Below are 21,081 nucleotides of genomic sequence, written 5' to 3'. Positions count from 1 at the left end.
TTTGTTGAGATCTGCTTATAAGTAGAAAAAAATAACGAGTGACTATATCAGAGACTGCTCTTGAGTAAAACAAGAAAGTTTCTATCACTTTAAATTAAAGAGTGGTTATATGGGACATCTGCAAACTTAATTTGCATTCAGGCTAGCCACCAATTTGCTATGACTCTGGAAGCGCACAATCTTGCTTTGTCCTCTACCTTAAATATAAAGAAGCAAAGCAACCATCTGTCTTGTACCATCATGTCTCTGTAGCCAAAGGAGGTCACTGCCCTGCTGACTGAACATATTTATTAAAGATCTACAGATCATATTTAAACAGTCTGGCAAACAATATTTCAAGCACAGAAAATCTGCTGAAAGCTTGAATGAAAGTCACAAAACAAAATAGGTGAAACAAAGGCGCTCTTAAGCTCAGGGCTATGTCCCTAGTCTCACCTTATCTAAGGAGAAATCTTTCACTTATACCTAAAGATCATTCATCTCTATTGACTAGGTTGTTCCCACCAGCAAACTAAAATTCACAGTAATGGCCTTCCCTCTGTGTGCTGCATGCAAACCTGATGGGGCCACAAATATCTGAGCAGAAATATGTAAGTGTACCTCTCCCCCTAGTCATCTAGGGGGTTGAGAGAAACTGTCTTAATGCTTTTTTTTTTTTTTAATACTGCTATCTTCCTCCCTTTGTAGGCTAGCCTATAAGGTTTAGGAAGAATTCAAAAAAACCCTTGTTCCTCAAAAATTCACTCACTGCTTGGGAAAATCATCACCCTAAATGGCAGACTAAGAACACGAGGAGGTAAAGAAACACTTCACTGATATTAAGCTTGTCAAAAATTAAGAGGCAGGGGAAACAGTGAGGTCAGAGCAGCAATTCTTAGAGGAAGACCAGCCTTGTTTTTTTTTTTAAAAAAGAAACTCTACAACAACTAGATAAGACAAAAACAAAAATGGAAGAAATCAGAAAGAAAAAGACAAACTGGACAACAAAATTAAAAATAAAAACTTGCATTCATCAAAAAACAGCATTAAAAAAATAGCAAATCAGAAAGGAGTATCAGTGAGATGACAAAAGGTAACTAAAACATGCACAAGTTATTCAGCTCACACCTGCTAGAATAGCTATTATCAAAATGACAAGAGATAACAGGCCTTGGTGAAGATGTGGAGAAAAGGGAATCCTTGTACACTATTGGTGGGAATGTAAATTGGAGTAGCCACTGTGGAAAATACTATGGAGGTTCCTTAAAAAATTAAAAAGAGAACTACCATATGATCCAGCAATCCCACTTCAGGGTACATATTGGAAGCAAATGCAATCAGTATCTTAAAAAGATACCTGCACTCCCATGTTCACTGCAGCATTATTTACAGTAGCCAAGACGTGGAAACAACCTAAGTGTCCTTCAACAGATGAATGGATAAAGAAGATGTGGTGTGTATGTACAACAGAATACTCTCCAGCTATAAAAAAGAAAGAAATCCTGCCGTTTGCAAGAACACAATGAATCTTGAGGGCATTAGGTTAATGAAATAAGCCAAAGAAAAATACTGTATGATCTCAGTAATATGTAAAATCTAAAAACAAAACAACAAAAAACCCCACAAACTCATAGATACAACAACAAAATGGAAGAAATTAAAAACCACAAGACTTGTGGTTGCCAGAGCTGGGCTGTGGGTGAAATGGGTGAAGGTGATCAAAAGGCACAAACTTCCAGTTATAAGATAAATAAGTTCTGGGGATGTAACATACAGCATGGGGACTATAGTTAGCAAAACTGTATTGTATATTTGAAAGCTGCTGAAAGAGTAAATCTTAGAAGTTCTCCTCCTAACACATATATATGGAATCTAAAAAAAAAAAAAGTTCTGATTAACCTAGGGGCAGGACGGGAATAAAGACACAGACGTAGAGAATGGACTTGAGGACACAGAGAGGGGGAAGGGTAAGCTGGGATGAAGTGAGAGAGTAGCATTGGCATATATACACTACCAAATGTCAAATAGATAGCTAGTGAAAGCAGCTGCATGGCTGGCACAGGGAGATCAGCTCAGTGCTTTGTGACCACCTAGAGGGGTGGGATAGGGAGGGTGGGAGGGAGATGCAAGAGGGAGGGGATATGGGGATATACGTATGCATATAGCTGATTCACTTTGTTATACAGCAGAAACTAACACAAAACTGTAAAGCAATTATACTCTAATAAAGATGTTAAAAAAAAAAAGTTCTCCTCACAGAGAAAAAAAAAGTGTAACTATGTGAGGTGATGGACATTAACTAGACTTACTGTGGCAGTCAAAAAAAAAAAGATATTTAATCATTGTGTTGTACATCTTAAATACAATGTTACATGTCAATTATATCCCAATAAAACTGGAAAAGGTACTATGATATTATGTTTGGCCTCTGTCAACAGAACCTGAAAAACTTTAACATTACTGTTGGCAAGCGTGGAGTAAAGAAAAAGTTGCAGCATATGCATTTCAGTCACATGTACAGACGCATACACACACAATATGTACAGGAAAAAAGACAAGAGATATAATAAAATGTCAGCAGGGTTATCCTTGGATAGTGAGTTTAAAGGGGATTTATATTTCCATATAATTTCTCATGTTTTCTACAAACTCTCAGCTTACTGTTATAATCAGAATATCACATTTTATTTTTTAACCGTATCAGCGTTGAAGATCAGAGTCATGGGAATAGAGGATGCAAAATATCTTGTGAGATTTTATCATACCTTAAAAATGGCTCAGGGTCATGTGGATATTGGTAAGTGGATTAAGGACTTGGTTGGCACAAAGTGCCAACATTTCAGGTTTTACTAAATCTCTTACCACCCAGCTACATATCTTCCAAGCTTATGGTCACATTCCTGGGGCAGTGAGTTATAATGAAGTTCCTCGCCAACATCAGGGATGCTCTCACGTACGTCTCTGGCACCCTGGAATGTTGACTAATCCTGTTCTATCCCAGACTCTCTTCGTTGAAATTATGATTCCACCTTGTGTATTTCTTCTCTATCTCCACTTCACTGCTAGACTGCTGACTTTCAATTCTCTGTATCAGTGTGCCTGTCTGCAAAACCACTGCCTTTTACCCCCATCCTATTCAGTGTCACATCTAAATAACTACAACTGATATAGCAGAAATACAAGGAGAGCAAGTTATGAAGTGGTGAGACCAATGAGTGGCTCCAAAAGAGATGCCAACACAAGTTCAAAAGAGGAAGGGCCGCACAGTTTGCTGAAACAATAAAAATGTTATTGGAAAAGTGTACCTGATGTATCATAGCTTCTATTTGGTAACCACCTTAATTTATACTCTCAGTTGTGTTTGTTAAGCCAAGGCCGCAAGGGTAGAGGTGGGGAGAAGGGAAACTAATGACGAAATGCACATAGAAATGTTTTCAGTGTGTTTTGAAGAGTAGGATTCGGGGTGTGTCATTGCCTAACCCCATGTGCTACCCCAATACTTTTCTGAGTTTTCCAAGTTTCCACTTGGAGTTGTATTGTTCATACAATCACTCCAGTTCTCTGCTTATTTTCACCTGGATGGGCCTCCTTTAGCTCAGTTGTATCTTTGAAGAGAGACTTGGTGAGTAGAGCAGCAAACACAGTGGTAACTAATCCTTCAGAAATGAGGTCCCTATATATGACAGATAGATAGATAGATAGATAGATAGATAGACAGGTAGCTAGATAGATAGATACATAGATAGACAGTAATTTATACAAGTTTTCCCAAGTAGATACTAACCTAATAGGTTATGTATACTTAGTGGTTTAAGAATACTTCCTGTCTTTAATAATTCCTAGAGTTGTCCAATAGGAAAGTGAGACTTTTTTCCACCTTTCCTTTCAGAAACCCTTGTATAAATGAATCTAAGTAGCCAGCTGCAAATTCCCAGTAAAACCATTTTTGAAGACACCAAAGGTTAGGTATTTTGACCAATGGGACAACATTTGATTCTAGGACTCTAGAAGTTTGGAGTCAGTGGGTCTCAGTTATTTGACTACATCTAGTCTGTGGCTCATCCTCTGTAAGTATCACTCTTAGAGCTCAGACTTTAACCATTTGAATCAAAATACAACATTGAAGTGATATCGTAGTAGGCAGAATTCTAAAAATGGTCTCCTCACGATTCCCGTCTCCTAGTTATCCTAACCCTCATCTAGGTACTACTATGAAGGGATTTTGCAGACGTAATTAAAGTTCCACAGCACCTGACTTTAATATACAGAGACTGAGTAACCCTGACCCAATCAGATAAGCCCCTTAAAATAAAAAATTTTCTTTGACTGATAGCAGGATAGTTAGAGATATGAAGCATGAGGATCACTGGATGTGCCAGTGCAGGCTTGAAGATGGAGGAGGGCAGCTTCCGGCTCATAGCCAGGATAAAATGTGGATCTCAGTCCTACAGCCGAAGGGATCTGAATCTGTCCACAACCTGCATAAGCTTGGAAGCAGATTCTTTCCCAGTCTCTAGATAAGAGTCCAGCCCATTGTGAAAATAAAGAAAGCCTCAATTTACATGGAATGGGGAAGCCCTGAAAGGGGAGCTCTCACACACTACCACTCAGACCCCAGCGGGGGGAAGGAAGAATTTCTCCCAGTCCAGCAACAGCTCAGCCACTGAGAAGCCACTACCACCCTGGACTCTCCTCCCAACTTCCTCTTTTCTTCTGTAAAAACAAAAGCCTCTCTTCTGTTTTTTGGACTTACCTATGGTTTGCTGTAATTCTCTGCTATTCCCAAATAAACTCATTTTGCTGGTAAAATACCTAGCTCTTTTTCTTTTTTTTTTTTAAGGTCAGTAACTGACACTGACTCTGGCCTTATGATACCGTGAGCAGAAAAAGCAGGTGAGGGTTCCTACAGAAATAGGAGCTTACCCTTTCTACCTTTCTTTGATTTTGGCCTTGAGATACCTTGAGAGCTCCCCTGAAGTCAAACAAGTCAAGCCTACTTAGACCTGTATAGACCTGTAAGATCAATACATAGATATTGTTTTAAGCCACTAAATTTTTGGTAATTTATTGCATAGTAAGCAGGTATTATTTTGTTTCCTTTACCGGTTTTATTTTTAGAGCCTTATTTTATTATAAAACCACTACACACTAATTTCCCTACTTTCCTATTCTCCAAAGATAAACACTGCTCACTTTCTCTTTCCAAAAACTCCTTATGAATATGCATGAATATACAAGTATTTATGCATGTCTATATGCACTCAAACACACACACACATATATAAAATTACACAATGTATTTTGTTGCTGAACAGTCTATCTTGGGCAGCTTTCTAAATCAGAACATAAAAGCCTACCTCATTCTTTGTAACAAACATGCAGTCTTGGATTACATACCTGAATTATTTTCTACTAAACCAGCTGCTTAATGAAGGGCATGTTAAATAATAAAGTGGTAACAACTTAAGTGTCCATTTGCTAGTTACAGCAATGTTAGATTTATTATTTTCTGTTATTCTGTGAGATATCAGTAAGATAAATTCCTAGAGATGGATTTGCTGGGTGAAAGGGTAAATGCAGTTGAAATTTTAACTGATACTGCCAACTAACCAAAAGCGTTGTACCAATTCACATCAACACTTACGTGATGTGAGAGGGACTGTTTCTCCACAACCTTGCTATCATTGGATTCTATCACTTTTACAAAATTTTTGACAATATGCTAGGTGAACAATAGTGTCTCATTATTCTGGTTCATATTTCTTTTATGATTGCAATGAATCATCATTTCAAACATTTTTGTTGGCCAATTTAATTTTTTTCTATGATATGCCTTTTACATCCTTTCCCCATTTTTCTCCTGGTGCAGTCACCATTTTCATATCAATTTACACAAGCTTTTTGTATATTAAGGCAATCAGATGTTTGTCAGTTATGGGCATAAAAATACTTTTCACACTTTGTTTTCTTTTGATTTTGTTTATTACACAGAATTTTTCATTTTAGGAGAGAGATAATAGTCTTTCCTTTGGGGCTTCTGGATTAAATTTCATGCTTAGAACTAGGAGCCTGTGATTTTTACCTTTCTTTTTTTTTTTTCTAATGGGACTGACCTGTTCATGGTTCGTTTAGGAATGCCTGGCTGTCAACAAACACTATTTTGTCTGTGGAGATAAGCTCCAGAACATGATGCCAGTATCTCTTCTTCCTCAGGGTACCACTGACATATCTACACAAATAAATTAATGTTCTCATTTCTACCGATTCATTCAATGGGTATAAATTCATGTCAGTAATGCATGTCCTGACTCACATAATCCCTACCTAAGAAAAATAGAAAGTGTATCTCCTGGGTGACTAAGCACTGAGAGACGGCACTTATTCTTTCTCTTGTTTTTCATGGGGACATCAAGGAACTGTCCCCCTGGCCTCTGTGTACCATACGCAGTAGAGAATGTAGCAATTGGAAGAGGTAAGAGACGCAGTGAGTGAGAAAGCATTTCGCATTATCAAGATGTGAGGACAGGTCCTTTATTTAATTTACATTTTATTCTTCTTGTATATAGAAATAGGAACCTACCAGACTGTGATAAATGCCATTTCTCACAAAAAGTCGACAGACTTTTCTACAGCTTATGAGTGAATAACAACCTGTTATGTTCCTCCATAACATAAGGGAAAATGCTCTCGGAACCTGAAAGACAGGCTTCTCTTTGCCCATTCCTCCGACTAAATAGAAAATTATGTTTTGAGGGAAAAAGAATTCTCCATAGAGAAACAAATAATAATTAAAAGGATCATTAAAGTCTTAACTACACTTTCTTTAATCTCAATATTAGAACTGAAGAAAATAATGGCAGTAAAAGACTAATCGACAGGCACATCAAGTATGATGCAATCACTACAGAACACTACAAAGAGGAGTAGGATTAACTTTTTTAAATCACAACTGAATTATATGTAAGAAATAAAATTTATCATATACTTAGCACCTTGTATATACTGCTGGGCACTCTGACAGAGGAATGAAAAGATAAGACAAAGATATAATTCCAGCCGCTGAGTAAAGTATTTGGCCTTGCTTGACCCTACGGTCAGCTTTCACTATTATGACGATGATATAATAAATATCTCCAAAGTATAAAGGTAATAATATAAACAGTTGTGTATTCACCATTCAGCTTTGGAAATATAACATTGCCAACTGCTTACCCCTCTCCACAATTATACCCCCTGACACCTTCTCAGACGTAACTACTAACACAAAATGGGTCTTTAAAATGACCATATTTTCCTTCAGACTCTTACTATAAATGTACAGATACATATTTATATGTGTGTGTGTGTGTATTCCTAAACAAAACATTGCACGTAGCATCACATTAACCTTATATGTATGGTTTAAGTAAGATTCTTTTGCAACTTGCTTTTGTTGCCCAACACTATCTTTGAACGCTAGTTCATTTGTTTTCTAGGCACACGGTGTTCCGTACATAACTATGCCACAATTCATTTATCTACTTTCCAACTGATAGACATTTGGGCCACACTGCTTCAAACGTTTAGCTATTACAAATGATGCCACTATGAGCAGTCTAGAGCACACCTTCTTGCATATATGTGTAGGCGTTTCTCTAAAGTTTTCCCTCAGAGTGGCATTTCTGGACTTTAGTGGTCTTACTACATACAGCATCATAATTTTATGAATTTGTCCTTTGCCTTTTTAACTTTACCATCTTTTATTTATTACTATGAGGAAAATAAAATTTATTCCAAAGGGGCAACTACGTCTCTCTCTCTCTCTGTCCTGGCTTGTCCCCAAACATGTTTAGATAACTTCCACTCTCAGCTGGAGAGCCCCCCCTAAGCAAAAGGACTGCTTTCCGGGGGCCAGTCATAGCCTAGTTTATAAGTCAACACCACCTGAAAGTCTATCGTGTGACAGTTTCTGCAAGAGTGTAACAGAGGTAGGGCTTAAACACTCATCCTTTCACCCCATCATCTTCCATATCTCGAACACATCTTCCTACAGATCCTCCTCAAAATCTGTGAAAGGCACTCAAAGTCAAAATTCATTTTACTTTCTGACTTTCATCTCTCTTTTCACCTTTACATTCTTGTACAATCAAGCATGTACATCCCACACTCTAGCCACACACTAGAAATTCCCCCATCTCTCACCCCTGCCAAAGTCTTGTTCATCTTTCAACATCATGAGCAAGTGGCTCCTTCAATATCTCCCAAACTTTCCTGATTGGAACTAACCCTTCTCTTCTTTGCACCATCTTAGATAGAATTCAAACAAACAAAACCCACACAAAGCAGTCTTCATTGCACAGTTTTTGTAATATGGTTCTACCATCCTTCTAAGTAGTTCTTGAGGCCAAGGGTCTCACCTCTTGAATCTTCTTTGTCCCTACAATGGTTCTGGATGTAAAGATAAGTTATACATACACCACTGTCAGGTAAAACTTTAGATAAACTCTTGCCCACATTACAAGAGGAGACATGTTCTAGACTGCTCAGAGCAGCATTGTTCGTGCTAGCTAATATATACAATAGATAAGTTCAACTTTAGGGAGAAAAATGCTGAATAGTTTTGATGCACTTTAGGACATGAGACCCCAAAATATGGCGCACTGGCACATTGACTATTTTAAGGTGAAGGGATTTGAGAAACAGCATGTGCAGGAAGGGCTTTCTGACCTGCCACGTACGCAGGTCATAAAACCTTCTTGTGAGAGCCACCCTCCCTACACCTGGAGGAAAGGAGCCTTCTTATCTCTGAAGAAAAGGGACACAGAAGAATCTGAACAAACAGTCCTTGCTAACTTTCCCCCAGTTTACTACAATTAGCTCACCTTTGTCCTATACATCTTTGCACAACTCCCTTCTCTTCACCAAACTACTGTAAAAACAATCCCAATTTAACCGTTCCTTTGGGTTTTCATTTCCTCATGAATGCTCCCATGTCCCGTAAAACGTATGTTAAATAAATGTGTACGCTTTTCCTTTGTTAATCTGTCTCTGGTTACTGGGTCCCCAGTGGAGAAGTTAGAAGGGGAGAGGGAAAAGATATTTTTCCTCCCTTATAGTTCTTGACACTAATCCTCTTCACGTGAACTGTCATGGCCACGTTTCCCAAAGGAAATCCTAACATGGGAGCGTGACTTGCATCATCCACAAATTCAGATGTGGAGAAAAAAAAATAACTGGGATAGGACCCCATATAAAAAGGATTTCTCCCTTTCAGATCCAAGAGCTCAAAGAGAGGCTAAGGTTTGGGCTGACTGATGAGAAAGAACAACTTAGTGACAAAGCTACAGGGAAACCAAGATAACAAGGTGGGGAGACGCATCTAAATTTCCAAATGCCTGTATTTTAAAAACTAGCAAGACGAAGTAAAACAGAACTCAAGAAAAGGTATTTCATTACCTGCATGAGCAGAGAGAGGTGAGTGAGGCCGAGGCAGTGCTGGGGGCTGCCCATTACCTATCAAGCTTTTCCGGTTGCTGGTTCGGCAACTGTCCAAAGGAAAGGAAAACCAGTTTTAAAAGCAATAATAATGATAACGTTCAAGTATGTTCAAAGTAGACATAGCTTAGGTTGAACAATCTATCCACACATGTTATTTCTAAAATTTTTGCAAGTCAATATGCACTCACTAATATTTGAAGAAAATATAATGTATTCATATCATATATAACACCATCAATATTCCTCACCACAAAGTTATCATCCAATGCCTTTCTTTTGGCTCCTCACTGCAAATATGTGATATATACACACAAGTGATAAACTAAGGATTCAAATCAGCAAACCACAGGTAGCATCTCTGCTGACATGAAATTTCTAATACAAAATTACATGCAATGAAGAACAATGACATTAATCTTACAGTGATGCACTAATTAAAAATCTAATTATTTAGACAAATTTCATAGTTGTGCCTTTTGTCAATAGAACAGCCAATGCCTAAGATAAATGCATTTCACTACTCATTCATTTTTCATCTTCATACTGCATTCAGTATTAAGGTAAATATTTTGGAATCATAGAAACAGATTCCAGTTTGTATTAAAATAACAATGAAGGCCTTTTCTCACAGGCACACTACCTACTGTTTTTTATCCTGGTACCCAGTGAGTAGAAATAAATTGCTACATATGAGCACAGGGTAACTATTTTTTCCTGTTTCTGCTACTAGAAAGTTAAAAAATAGCTAATTTGATTCCAAAGTAACTTTCACAAGCCTCAAAGAATAACACAAATGCAAAACTGGTTGATGATGAAGTGGATGTTATCTTACTTTCGTTTGCTTTTCTTCAGTACAGACTAGTACTTCACAATCAGTATAGTGGTTAGAAAAGGATAATACAAACCAGCAGGTTACCTCATTGAATTCACCTATAATAAGGTTCAGGGCACTATGATTCCATCCTCCTACACTTGGTGCCCTTATCCACCATTGAAGATTTATTGTAATGTCTTCTTAATTCAGAATATACCTGTTACAGCATTCTTGAAACAGGAATTTTCACCTAACTTCTAAATAACATATAGTGGACATAATTGAGAATTTGTATAAAATATTTGAAAGGGGGCTTCCCTGGTGGTGCAGTGGTTGGGAGTCCGCCTGCCGATGCAGGGGACACGGGTTTGTGTCCCGGTCCGGGAAGACCCCACATGCTGTGGAGCGGCTGGGCCCGTGGGCCATGGCCACTGAGCCTGCGTGTCCGAAGCCTGTGCTCCGCAACAGGAGAGGCCACAACAGTGAGAGCCCCACGTACCGCAAAAAAAAAAAAAAAAAAAAAAAAAAAAATTTGAAAGGAACATTTCTAAATACTATTTAAACAACACATTTCAAAACCAAACCAAATTTCTTTCTCCAATATTGACTTGGGAACCAATCCTCTCTCTTAGATGTTTGCTGCTTATTATCATTTGTCAACATTCCCATATTTATAATTTCTTAAGGTCAGGCTGCATCATTTTATTTTCCTTACTGGAGCAATCAACACCCCCTAGCATTATCTGTGAGTTTAATTAAGATCATGTTTACTCAGCCTTAAAGAAGTTGTTGAATAAGAATAGACCCTTGATAATTATGAAGGTGGAATGTGGTATTATCAACTCATCTATCAAGAACCATAATTTGGCCTATTAAATTCATAACCATTCATAACCATTAAGTCAGATCGTGTGATTGTTTTTTAAAAAATATTGTACAATGTATTTAGTGTTAATTCAAATTAATGTCTCCTTTAATTTTAACATAGGAATATTAAATATATCAACTTGCTGATGTTAGTAAGAGAAATTATAAATGACAGATTTATATCCTGGAACTCTCAGCAAAGTTATTTGCTAATTTGAGCAAGTTAATTGTAATACAGGTTAACTTATACAAAAATGGCTATTTGTATTAGTTTTTACATTTAGTATTTGATCTAAATCATTTATGAAAATTTATGTAAATCAAATAAATAAGAAATATATATCAATAGAAACAGTAACCTAATGAATATCTTACATAAGAATATCAGTGAAATACGCTGACAAAGCTAAAATTTAGAAAATATTTTTAAAAAACATTTTAATTGGGGCTTCCCTGGTGGTGCAGTGGTTGGGAGTCTGCCTGCCGATGCAGGGGACACGGGTTCATGTCCCGGTCCGGGAGGATCCCACATGCTGCGGAGCGGCTGGGCCCGTGAGCCATGGCCGCTGGGCCTGCGCCTCCGGAGCCTGTGCTCCGCAATGGGAGAGGCCGCAGCAGTGAGAGGCCAGCGTACCGCAAAAAAAAAACCAAACAAACAAAAAAAACATTTTAATTGAATTTTCCTAAGAAACATATAGAATGACTAGTACATTACCACAACAAGCTAAGTAGCCAATAATTTGTATTTAAAACAAAGAGAAACACAAACAAAAAATTCTCACAACTGTATCAGTTATTTAAAGCCTACCAAAAACAAAAAAGGGTGGAAAAGTACTGATGTGATTTAAAAAAAAAAACTCAAAAAGAAACGTCAAGGGCTTCCCTGGTGGCGCACTGGTTGAGAGTCCGCCTGCCGATGCAGGAGACACGGGTTTGCGCCCCGGTCCGGGGAGGATCCCACATGCTGCGGATCAGCTGGGCCCATGAGCCATGGCCGCTGAGCCTGCGCGTCCGGAGCCTGTGCTCCGCAACGAGAGAGGCCACAACAGTGAGAGGCCCGCGTAAAAAAAAGTGAAACTAAAGAACAGTTGAATTCAAGTTCCAGCTATCCATCCCCAAAATGCAATCTTTCTGTTTCACTCTTTAAGAAGAAATGGAAGCCATCCACCCTGCCCGTGCTTGATTCTGAAAGCTGAACCCAGGAACCACCACTGCCCACAAAGAACCTGCTCCTCTTCATGCCACCCAGTTGAAAAAACACATGGGACACAGCCTATGATGACATGCTCAGTTTGTTCTCTCAGTTGACAAGGTGACACAATGGCACAGATTCTTTACTTGCAAAATCTGAATTTAGCCCAAGAAGACAGCCACATATAACTTGAGACAAAGGCAAAGGTAAACGATGGATTAGAACAGGAGCTGATGGTGCTAAGTGAGCTTTCCTTGTTACCTCATTCCTTTGGTTCCTGCCTAGAAAGATCCACCTGCCAACAGAAAACACACACACACACACACACACACACACACACACACACACACACACACACAGAGTACAATAAGCACTGCTGACTATGGACCTGGGATCTGAGAAGAATGGGAGGGTGAAAGGCAATGACAGTACTTCTGAGTCAGAAGGACTGTCTGGCCCCTGCGGGCTGGGAGGCGAGGCAGGTGGGGACAGAACCCTCTGGGAGAAGAACGTCACAGTTGGATGGGCACTCTGTTGGAGACGCTTTAGCATGACAGGAAGCCACCACCGGGAAGTGGTTTATTTGTTGGCGTGGTGTTTTGGCTTAGGCAGGTGACCTGGGATCACACAGGGTGCCACTCTGCTCCCTGAGTTCACTGTTCCCAAACTGCTCACCAAAGCAGTTTCACAAGGAGCTTCCCCATCTCCTAACGATTGCCAATAGCACCTTCCATTTGTCAGGAGGATAGAGAGACAGATCACGCATTTCATCGTGCAAGTCAGGCCTGATCAGAGTGAGGGACAAAGGAACGTGGGCTACTAGCTGAGGGAGGGGAGGGGAAGGAGGTGTATGGATTTTTGGCCCAAACCACCCATATTCTATTCCTGCCTAGATTGTCCTTATGCTCAGAGCTCCGTATGAAGGGCGTGGTGGGACCTGTAAGAGCCTCACACCTGGATCTGTCACATCTCTCCTGGCAGAAGAACCTGTTAATTATCCTCTACCAGGTCTGTAAAAGCTGTGAGGGCCACCAGGCTGTGGCTTTTTGCAACTGTTCTGAGTAGCTGAAATGCAGCTTAATTTTAAATTACAATCATTTGGGGACATGAATACTGATCATGTCTGATCGTGGTAGGACAAGCTGAGAAAGAGAAACCCAAACAGGCAGTAATTTCTAACAGTCACAGACGACTTGGAAGGTCAACATTTAGTACGACATATGACTGACCACAATTGAGGGGCAATGAGTTGCCTAAGAAGAGCTCCAGGAGTTCTGAAAAGCTAGCCTATAATTTATTAATTCATCTTGATGAAAAATTTGATAAATTTGCACAGGAGGCCAATTATAGACCATAGATTTACCGAATGTGAACATCTGCTATTTCCTGATACCTTAATAGAATCTGAACACTGAATACTCCTTGAACAAAGAGGAAGACAGAAGTGGAAGAAACCGGGCATGAACAGGAGGCAGAAATTGTCTAGCTAATGTGGTATTGCTGAAAACATGTTATAAAACAGGCAGGCTTCTGTTTCCTTATCTTTACAATGAAGGGGTTAGACCAGATTAGAGGAGTCATTAATTATTTTTGTTTGGTTTATGAAATTTTAAAAATATAGAAAAATATTCAAACAATTCTCACCACCTGAAATGAACAATGGTATCATTTTCTGATGTTTATTCCCAATCTTTAGTATATGTATGTCCTTTCAGTGGCTGGGAAGGCTTTGTGCGGTGAACCTCCTGGGGATTATCTGGTTCTATAAGGGTGTACACCTTTCACTGTCTTTCTAGTGACTAGGCTACTTTAAATGCTGTAGGAGTTGCAGTTAAGTTGGAGAAAACTAGTAGTGATACAAGTGATTCTTGTCCATAATAATGTAAATGAATTCTGTCTTGTGCAAATACAGTTAATAACCACCCACAAAGAGATGACCCCAAACATTTAATATCATTGTCCTACGAGATATTAACTGGTTTTGTATCTATTAGCAAATTTTATTTCATCATTTCTGATTATATGTATATAATATATACATTTATATATATTTTAATATATATATTTTATGTATATGGTTTTCAAAATCTCTTACTGTTGTCCTCATTAATAAGTTAAATAAAATCTCTCACACATGTTTATTTTATATTTGTATGACAGTCATGTTTTTGACTTTTTGGATAAATTGCACTTTGGCACACACTATATATTATAGATATTCTGTAACTTACTTTTTTTTTCACTCAACATTATATTTTTGAGATTTAACCATGGCAACATAAATATGGGTTTAATTCATGCCTTTTTTAGATTATTCATTTGAAGCAAATTTTAGGATTATTAAATGCACTAAAATTATGTATATCATGGGCATTTCTTTTCTTTGTGCAACATTAAATATCTAGGTCTCTGTGTATTTGCAAATCTGATTGTAAAAGCCTTGAAAAGTATCTTCGAGACTGAATTTGAAAGAAAAATTATATCATGCAACATAAAGCAAGTCTTCCTTACAATTTTCTTTGGATACTTCTCCCCCAAATCCTTAATTCCTTCAGGTGCTGCCTTGCCCTTCTCTCCATGTCTGTCTTCATACTGTTGTCTTCTCCAGAAATAACTTTTTTGTCTTTCATATGTAAATCAATCTACCCTTCCTCTGGGCCTCTCGTCTACAGCTCTACCCCTTTTCCTGTAGAGCACAACGAGGCCACAGCTGGTAGCTGGCTGGATAAGCTTTAGTGCCCCTTAGAAGGCAACAGGAAGCAAAGCATTAATATTCGTGTCCGTGACATACTCTATTATTTAGGTGAAGTTATGACACTGCCGATGTCTTCCCTATGGCCCATGAAATCAGGGCTCCCCCCAAGGTTCCACTGATTCATTCAACAAATTACTTTTCGAGTTCCTAATACACGCTAGGTACTACTCTAAACAAACAAATATCCCTGCTGTCCTCTAGAGACCTGTATTCTAGAGAAGGAAGCAGATAATAAACATAGTAAACTAGTAAGATAGTATGGGAGATGGTGATGACGTTTGTAGTGCGAGGGATGGCGATGGAGAACAATGACGCAGAGGGTAGGACATGGAGCACGGAAGTAGGAAATCACAATCTTAAACAGATGGTTAGGGAAAGCCTCGTGGTGTGGGGGGAAGGGGAGTGCGGTATCTGAGTAAGACAGGAGGATGAGGGAGTGAACATTCAGGAAGAGCAAAGGCCCTGGTCAGGTGTGCTCCAGGACCAGCAGGCAGGCCCGCGTGTGGGAGGGGAGCTGGCCAGAGGCGAACAACAAAGACGACGGCGGACAGAGCCCAGGGCCACCTCTGGGGCAGGTGCAGGCCACAGCACGGAGACTGGTTTTACTCTGGGTGAAAAGGGAAGCTGTTGGAAGGTTTTAAACACCATCTGAGTTCTGTTTTAAGAGAATCATTCTGGCTGCTCGATCGCAATAACCAAAGGAGGAGGGAGAAAGGCCAGTTAGGGAGCTAAGCGGACGGACATGCCTAGTACGCCCCATCTCCTGCGACTCAGCTTCAAAATACAGCATTTTATTTTAAAAACTCAGGCCAAAATCACCCCCAAGATTCAATGCAGGTATGAGAGCAGTCCATGCTCTTTTGTACAGCCTCTGAAACACTGGAGAAAGAGCAGGTAGCTAGAACTGTGGTGACTGCCAGGCAGAGAGCTTCAGCCCTCTGCATATGGGCATCAGTGCAATGACCTAGTTTATCGTCATCCGGGGTATATTACTGTGAATGCTGAGTATTGATACTATCGGCTTGATACTTGAACTTAACTTTTCCGTTAGGAGAAAAACTCCTTTTGAAAGGCATTAATTATAATGGAAATGAATGCCTGCTCATACTGCTTTCACCTAGGAGCAAAAAAAGTTGGCTAGTTACATGCCTAGAGGAAGGTATAGGTCTCCACGCTTTCAAAACTTCTGAGGAAAATATATATATTACTGTATACAGTACTTCTTGTAAATATATCTAATCCATTAAGATAAGCCCTTGGTGAGGTCTAGCCCAATTTTCTGTCTTTGTAGAGGAAGAGAGAGATGGCTGAACATACAGCTATTGGCAAGATGCTATTCAATGTAAAAAACATCTATGGGCAAGTACGATGGGCAATAAGAAAATGAAGAAAACACTCTCAAAGTATAAAAGAAGAGCTAAGAATGATTCGCAGATAACTGTATTCTAAGGCAGAATCTGGCAGAGTGTACAAACAAAAACGTGTTGCTATCTGAAGTGTGAGATAAAATCCCAATCAGCTTTGAAACGTATTTTCATAACTGATAAGCACTGGAATTTCATAGTATACACTAAGTATGACACACGGTCCCTCCATTTCATAGGTCTTCCCTAAACAACCCCTTAATCTTGGTGATCTGCCTGACACAGAAACTTTTTTTAAACCTATTTCATCTCAGTTATTCCATTTGTGGCTATTTCGAAGTGAGATACATGAACACAGCTATCTCTATGTGGCTGACATGGTGAGCCCTGATGTCATATGTGAGCATGTGACTGATGGGGGGCTGACGTGCACCATGTTGCACCAGAGTGACCCTGGCAAGCAGAGCATCTACTCTGTGGTCACTCATTCATTCAGTAAACATAACCAGGGATTCTACCTGGAGCTTACCATCTAGGATAGGGGATAAGATCCTTGAGGTCAAAGATTATATCTTCTATCATAGTGAATCTCTTTGGATACCCAGAAAAATACAGAAAATAAAAATGACTTGAATAGAGATTCAGTAAATATTTTTGAATAACTAACTAAATATGGTTCCTACCATTAAGGAGTTTCTAATTTAACTTGGAGGACAAACATAGTCTAATCTATAAGACTAAACTGATCTAAGACGATATTATAGTCTCATTCTACTAGCTTGATCAAGGCAGTGTATAACAGAAAACACAAAGAGCTGACAGGTTTATATGATGTGAAGCATCTTACTGAGAAAACCTACATACACGTCATTCTGAATAAAAATGGGAAATCAGAGGAATGAAAAGAGGGGCATATCACAATGGTCAAAGTCAAGCAGGAGCTGGTAATAATATGGGATTTATAGCAGCAAAGTTAAGTCCAACTGCTGAAAATGTTAGAAGTAAAAAGCAATTAAAGTCAGAAGGCTCTCAATACCTGTTAATTTTTTTTAGTGCAATTTATCTGCAACATGCATTATGGGACATACCTAGCCTGAACGTCCCCCAAGATTCCTAAGACATCAGGGCAGGTCACCTATTTGAATGAAGACACTTAAGGGCTGGAACAGTCAATGATGAGATGAATTCTGGACTTCTGACGAGTCACGCAGAGCATAATAGCTCAAACCTCACACCAAAGACACGTAATAAAGATTGTTTGTACTTGAGATGAGGGTGTGCAGTGCTGCAAAGGTAAGGTCATTAACTCTGATCCAAGAGTTGAAGGGCATGTACTGTATCTTGGCAAACTGCTTCAAAGGTTGATTTGGCCAAACATTGCGTGGAGTAAAAATATGGTCTAATCTGTCCCGCAAGGCTAAAGAGCTGCTATCACCTGGCTGGGCTGACCTCTGACTGGGCTATCAAAGTGGCAATTAGTCAGCTGAGGGAGGGACCAAGGTGGTGGCCCCAATTTTATAACTGGCTAAAGGGTTTTTAAAACAAACACCTATGAGACTGACACACAAGCCTTTGGTTGTTCTCAGGGCAGCTGTGGACGGTGACCAAAGATAAGTCTACAGACGTGTTTGCGAGTTAAGGAAAAATAAACAAAATACAAGCTAATGTTCTTCTAAACCTCTACTTTACAAGTGTGTTTGTGTTTTGGGGGTTGGGGGCTGTGTGTGACATTTATTTTTAAAACTTCCATGTTTCATACTCAATATGGAGAAAAGTCACAACTTGATACATTTTTTTTTCTTGAGTAGTAGAAAACCAAGTTCAAAGTCCAACTACAAAAATTACCTTTAATGAATTTAATTTAATAGCGTGGATTTTTCTCAGTTGGCCAGTGCAAAGAAATCTTTCCAAAAAAACTAAGATAGTGGGGGCAGCACCAAACCAGAGCAAACATAACAGCTTAAATCTAACGTTCCACTCCGCCTTTCTAGAAATACTATAATAAAATTGTACGATTGACTTCTTTCCCCTGTACCTAGTACCTCCTGCTTTACTGCTGTAAAGAAATGGTCATCAGCTTTATAAAGCTGGATTGGAAGATTTTCTTATATTCAAATCTTATTTGAACATATATATGTAACAGCTGAACTGATATAATATTGTTTTACCCACTCTGGGCTTCTCCATACAGAAATTAAATCTCAGTTTAACTTGCGACACCTAGAAACATTTAATTTGGGGGATATGTTTTACTCTAGTAGGGTGATTTATCTATAAAGCTAAACACGACCCATACGGATCAAAAGCTCTGCTCCCTCTTTCTGGTTCGGAGGATTCTGGGGCCGCTCCAGTCTGACCCACAAAAAGGGAGGGGGAGTTGACTTCCGTAATCACCGGATCTCCTTTTATGACACGCAACAGAAAGTTATGTCAAGCCCGGAATGAACAGCATGACTATTTAACGGCCTCCCAACTCGAAAGCATTTTGCATTCACAGCAATTTGGCATAATGCTTTGCCCACAAGTGAACTGTCTCTGATTCCCGGGCCTCCACAGTCAGAAGACAAACAGACACACGTGGAAAACCCACATCCGAACTCCACTTCATGCTTTTCTGTGAGGAAAAGTCATGTGGCAAAAAGCCATCCTCTTTCTGGTATGTTTTGTTGCTAGCTGCGCCCACCTCAGAATCTTGCAAAATGACATTCTGCTAATGACAGGAATGTCAAAGCCGGGATAATGGGCACAAGTAGAAGAAAATGTTTCCTAAATGGAGAAATAACAGGAAAACTGCCAAATGGATATTAAAATGAGCTGTGTGTTCCTCCCATACTTAAGCACTTAGTCCCCTACTATTTGTGTCCAACGTGAAAGGGAAGCAGACCTCTAAGGAGGGAAGAATAGCCCACCTGGGTGAAAAGCACAGAAGCAACAAGACGTCGAAGGACTGTTTTCCCTTAATTAACTGACAGATGTCTTTTCTCTTCCTCATTTGCATCCACTGATGTTTTCTTAGTCAGTCTCTCATTTTGCAACGATGAAATTGGCCACAAGGAACCAATTCTGTTTCTGAAGACAGGAGGACTGGGGTGATACCAGAAGATGCTGGTCTTTAAATTGCTCAGTATTCAGTCTGGGCAATGAATGCTCCTTGCTCTCGCCATTTGTGGGCTGAGCCACAGAATTTTAGCTCGGGAAGATGAAGTAATGACTGCCAAGGCAGCACCACCAGCTAGTGGCAAATAGGGCTTAGGAAGGGAGGTCATGTGGGCTCCCACAACAAGGGCACATTCGAAGTTAGAAATATCTGCATTAGACACAGAAATACATTTAACTACATCTTATGTGAATGTATTATACATTCCACAAGGGAAAAGCTAGTTCTGTTCTAGATTTCACTGACTGGTTATTTCTTAGGAGAGTACAGTTACAAAATACAAGGACTTGCCATTGGTACACCTGGCTTCAAATTCCAACCCCCCTTAAGCCGCAATTTACTGATCTGTAGAATAGGAATAAGAATATGAACTACCTTGGAGGGCGAAGTACAGATGAAATGAGATAATGCATGGGAAGAAATTATCACAGTGCTTGGCACGGTAAGTGCTTCATAAATATTAGCTGTCAGAAGAAAACATTTTGGTCTTTCTTTCTTGCATACATTCTTTCATGCACATATGTTTTCCTATTTAGAATGTTACACTAAGGCTTTCCCTCAAGGATCCTGGAACAAGAAGCACGAGATTGCCCATAGAATTAACTTCAAAAATCAATACAATGGATTATGCAAGAGCTAAAGAGGCTGGTTCTAAGGCAGCAGACTTGACAGTAAATGTAAATATGAACACAGTTATAGAAGGAATGTAACCATAAGAAGGGCAACTGGTTGGCTTCAGAAACACAGAAAAACAAATGCTGCAGAACCACAAGTTCAAGTGTTCATCCAAGGGCTTCAAATTGGCATCCTCAAGGAGAAGGACACGCAAGGGATTGCACCCAACACAGACATCAAAGTTTCAGATCAACTGTCAAAACCACGTGCACCTGTCCACCTTTGCCCAATGCTGTGGATCATTTAAGCCATCTAACAAGTCTTGCTCTGCTACCATATTCCCTAAGCCACCTTCTGACTACTTCATGGAGAGGTCTGCCCAAATGTGAATAACAAGAACAACAATAATGACAACTGCCAACGTTGACTGTTTTCTAGTACACGCCAAGCAAGGGTTTAATTTGCATGAGAATCCCAAGGTAAGACTTATTTCTATCCACATCTTAGAGATGTGAAAACTGAAGACCTGAGAAATTCAGAAACCTAAGATCGCACAGCTAGTAAGTGGTAGAACTGGAATTCAAACCCAGGCAGCATGCCTTCAGAGCTCGTGCTTCTAACCATTCTGTTAACATGTCTATAAGGCAGAGAATAAGAACTTTGAAGAGCCTAAGCCCCATACTGATTATTTTTCCTCCCTGTAAATTAATGTCTCAGCATTCTGGCCCTGTACGTAAATCAGTGAGCCTGCTAACTACAGACCCATGCCTAAGAGAAGGGGCTGCTCTTCAGATACCACCCGAACTGGATTTCTGTGTCTGTAGCCTGGCAGTCAGATACAGGAGGGAGGTCAAGTTAACA

The 21,081-nt window shown here is 39.5% G+C and overlaps 1 protein-coding gene across 6 annotated transcripts in view; it reads right to left on the bottom strand.

Moving 5' to 3' along the window:
* MAST4 (microtubule associated serine/threonine kinase family member 4) overlaps positions 1-21,081 on the bottom strand; it is a 568,618-nt gene that overhangs the window by 105,054 nt on the left and 442,483 nt on the right. For all 6 annotated transcript variants that reach the window (XM_073802173.1, XM_073802174.1, XM_073802175.1 and 3 more), the window contains one exon: positions 9,415-9,503. In XM_073802173.1, the coding sequence (XP_073658274.1) occupies positions 9,415-9,503 (89 nt within the window). The remainder of the gene's footprint in view (positions 1-9,414; positions 9,504-21,081) is intronic.

Source organism: Tursiops truncatus, chromosome 3 (genome assembly GCF_011762595.2).
Source record: "Tursiops truncatus isolate mTurTru1 chromosome 3, mTurTru1.mat.Y, whole genome shotgun sequence".
Classification (NCBI taxonomy): domain Eukaryota; kingdom Metazoa; phylum Chordata; class Mammalia; order Artiodactyla; family Delphinidae; genus Tursiops; species Tursiops truncatus.
The sequence above is the reverse complement of the archived record's forward strand: the minus strand, read 5'-3'. Positions and strand labels throughout refer to the sequence as shown.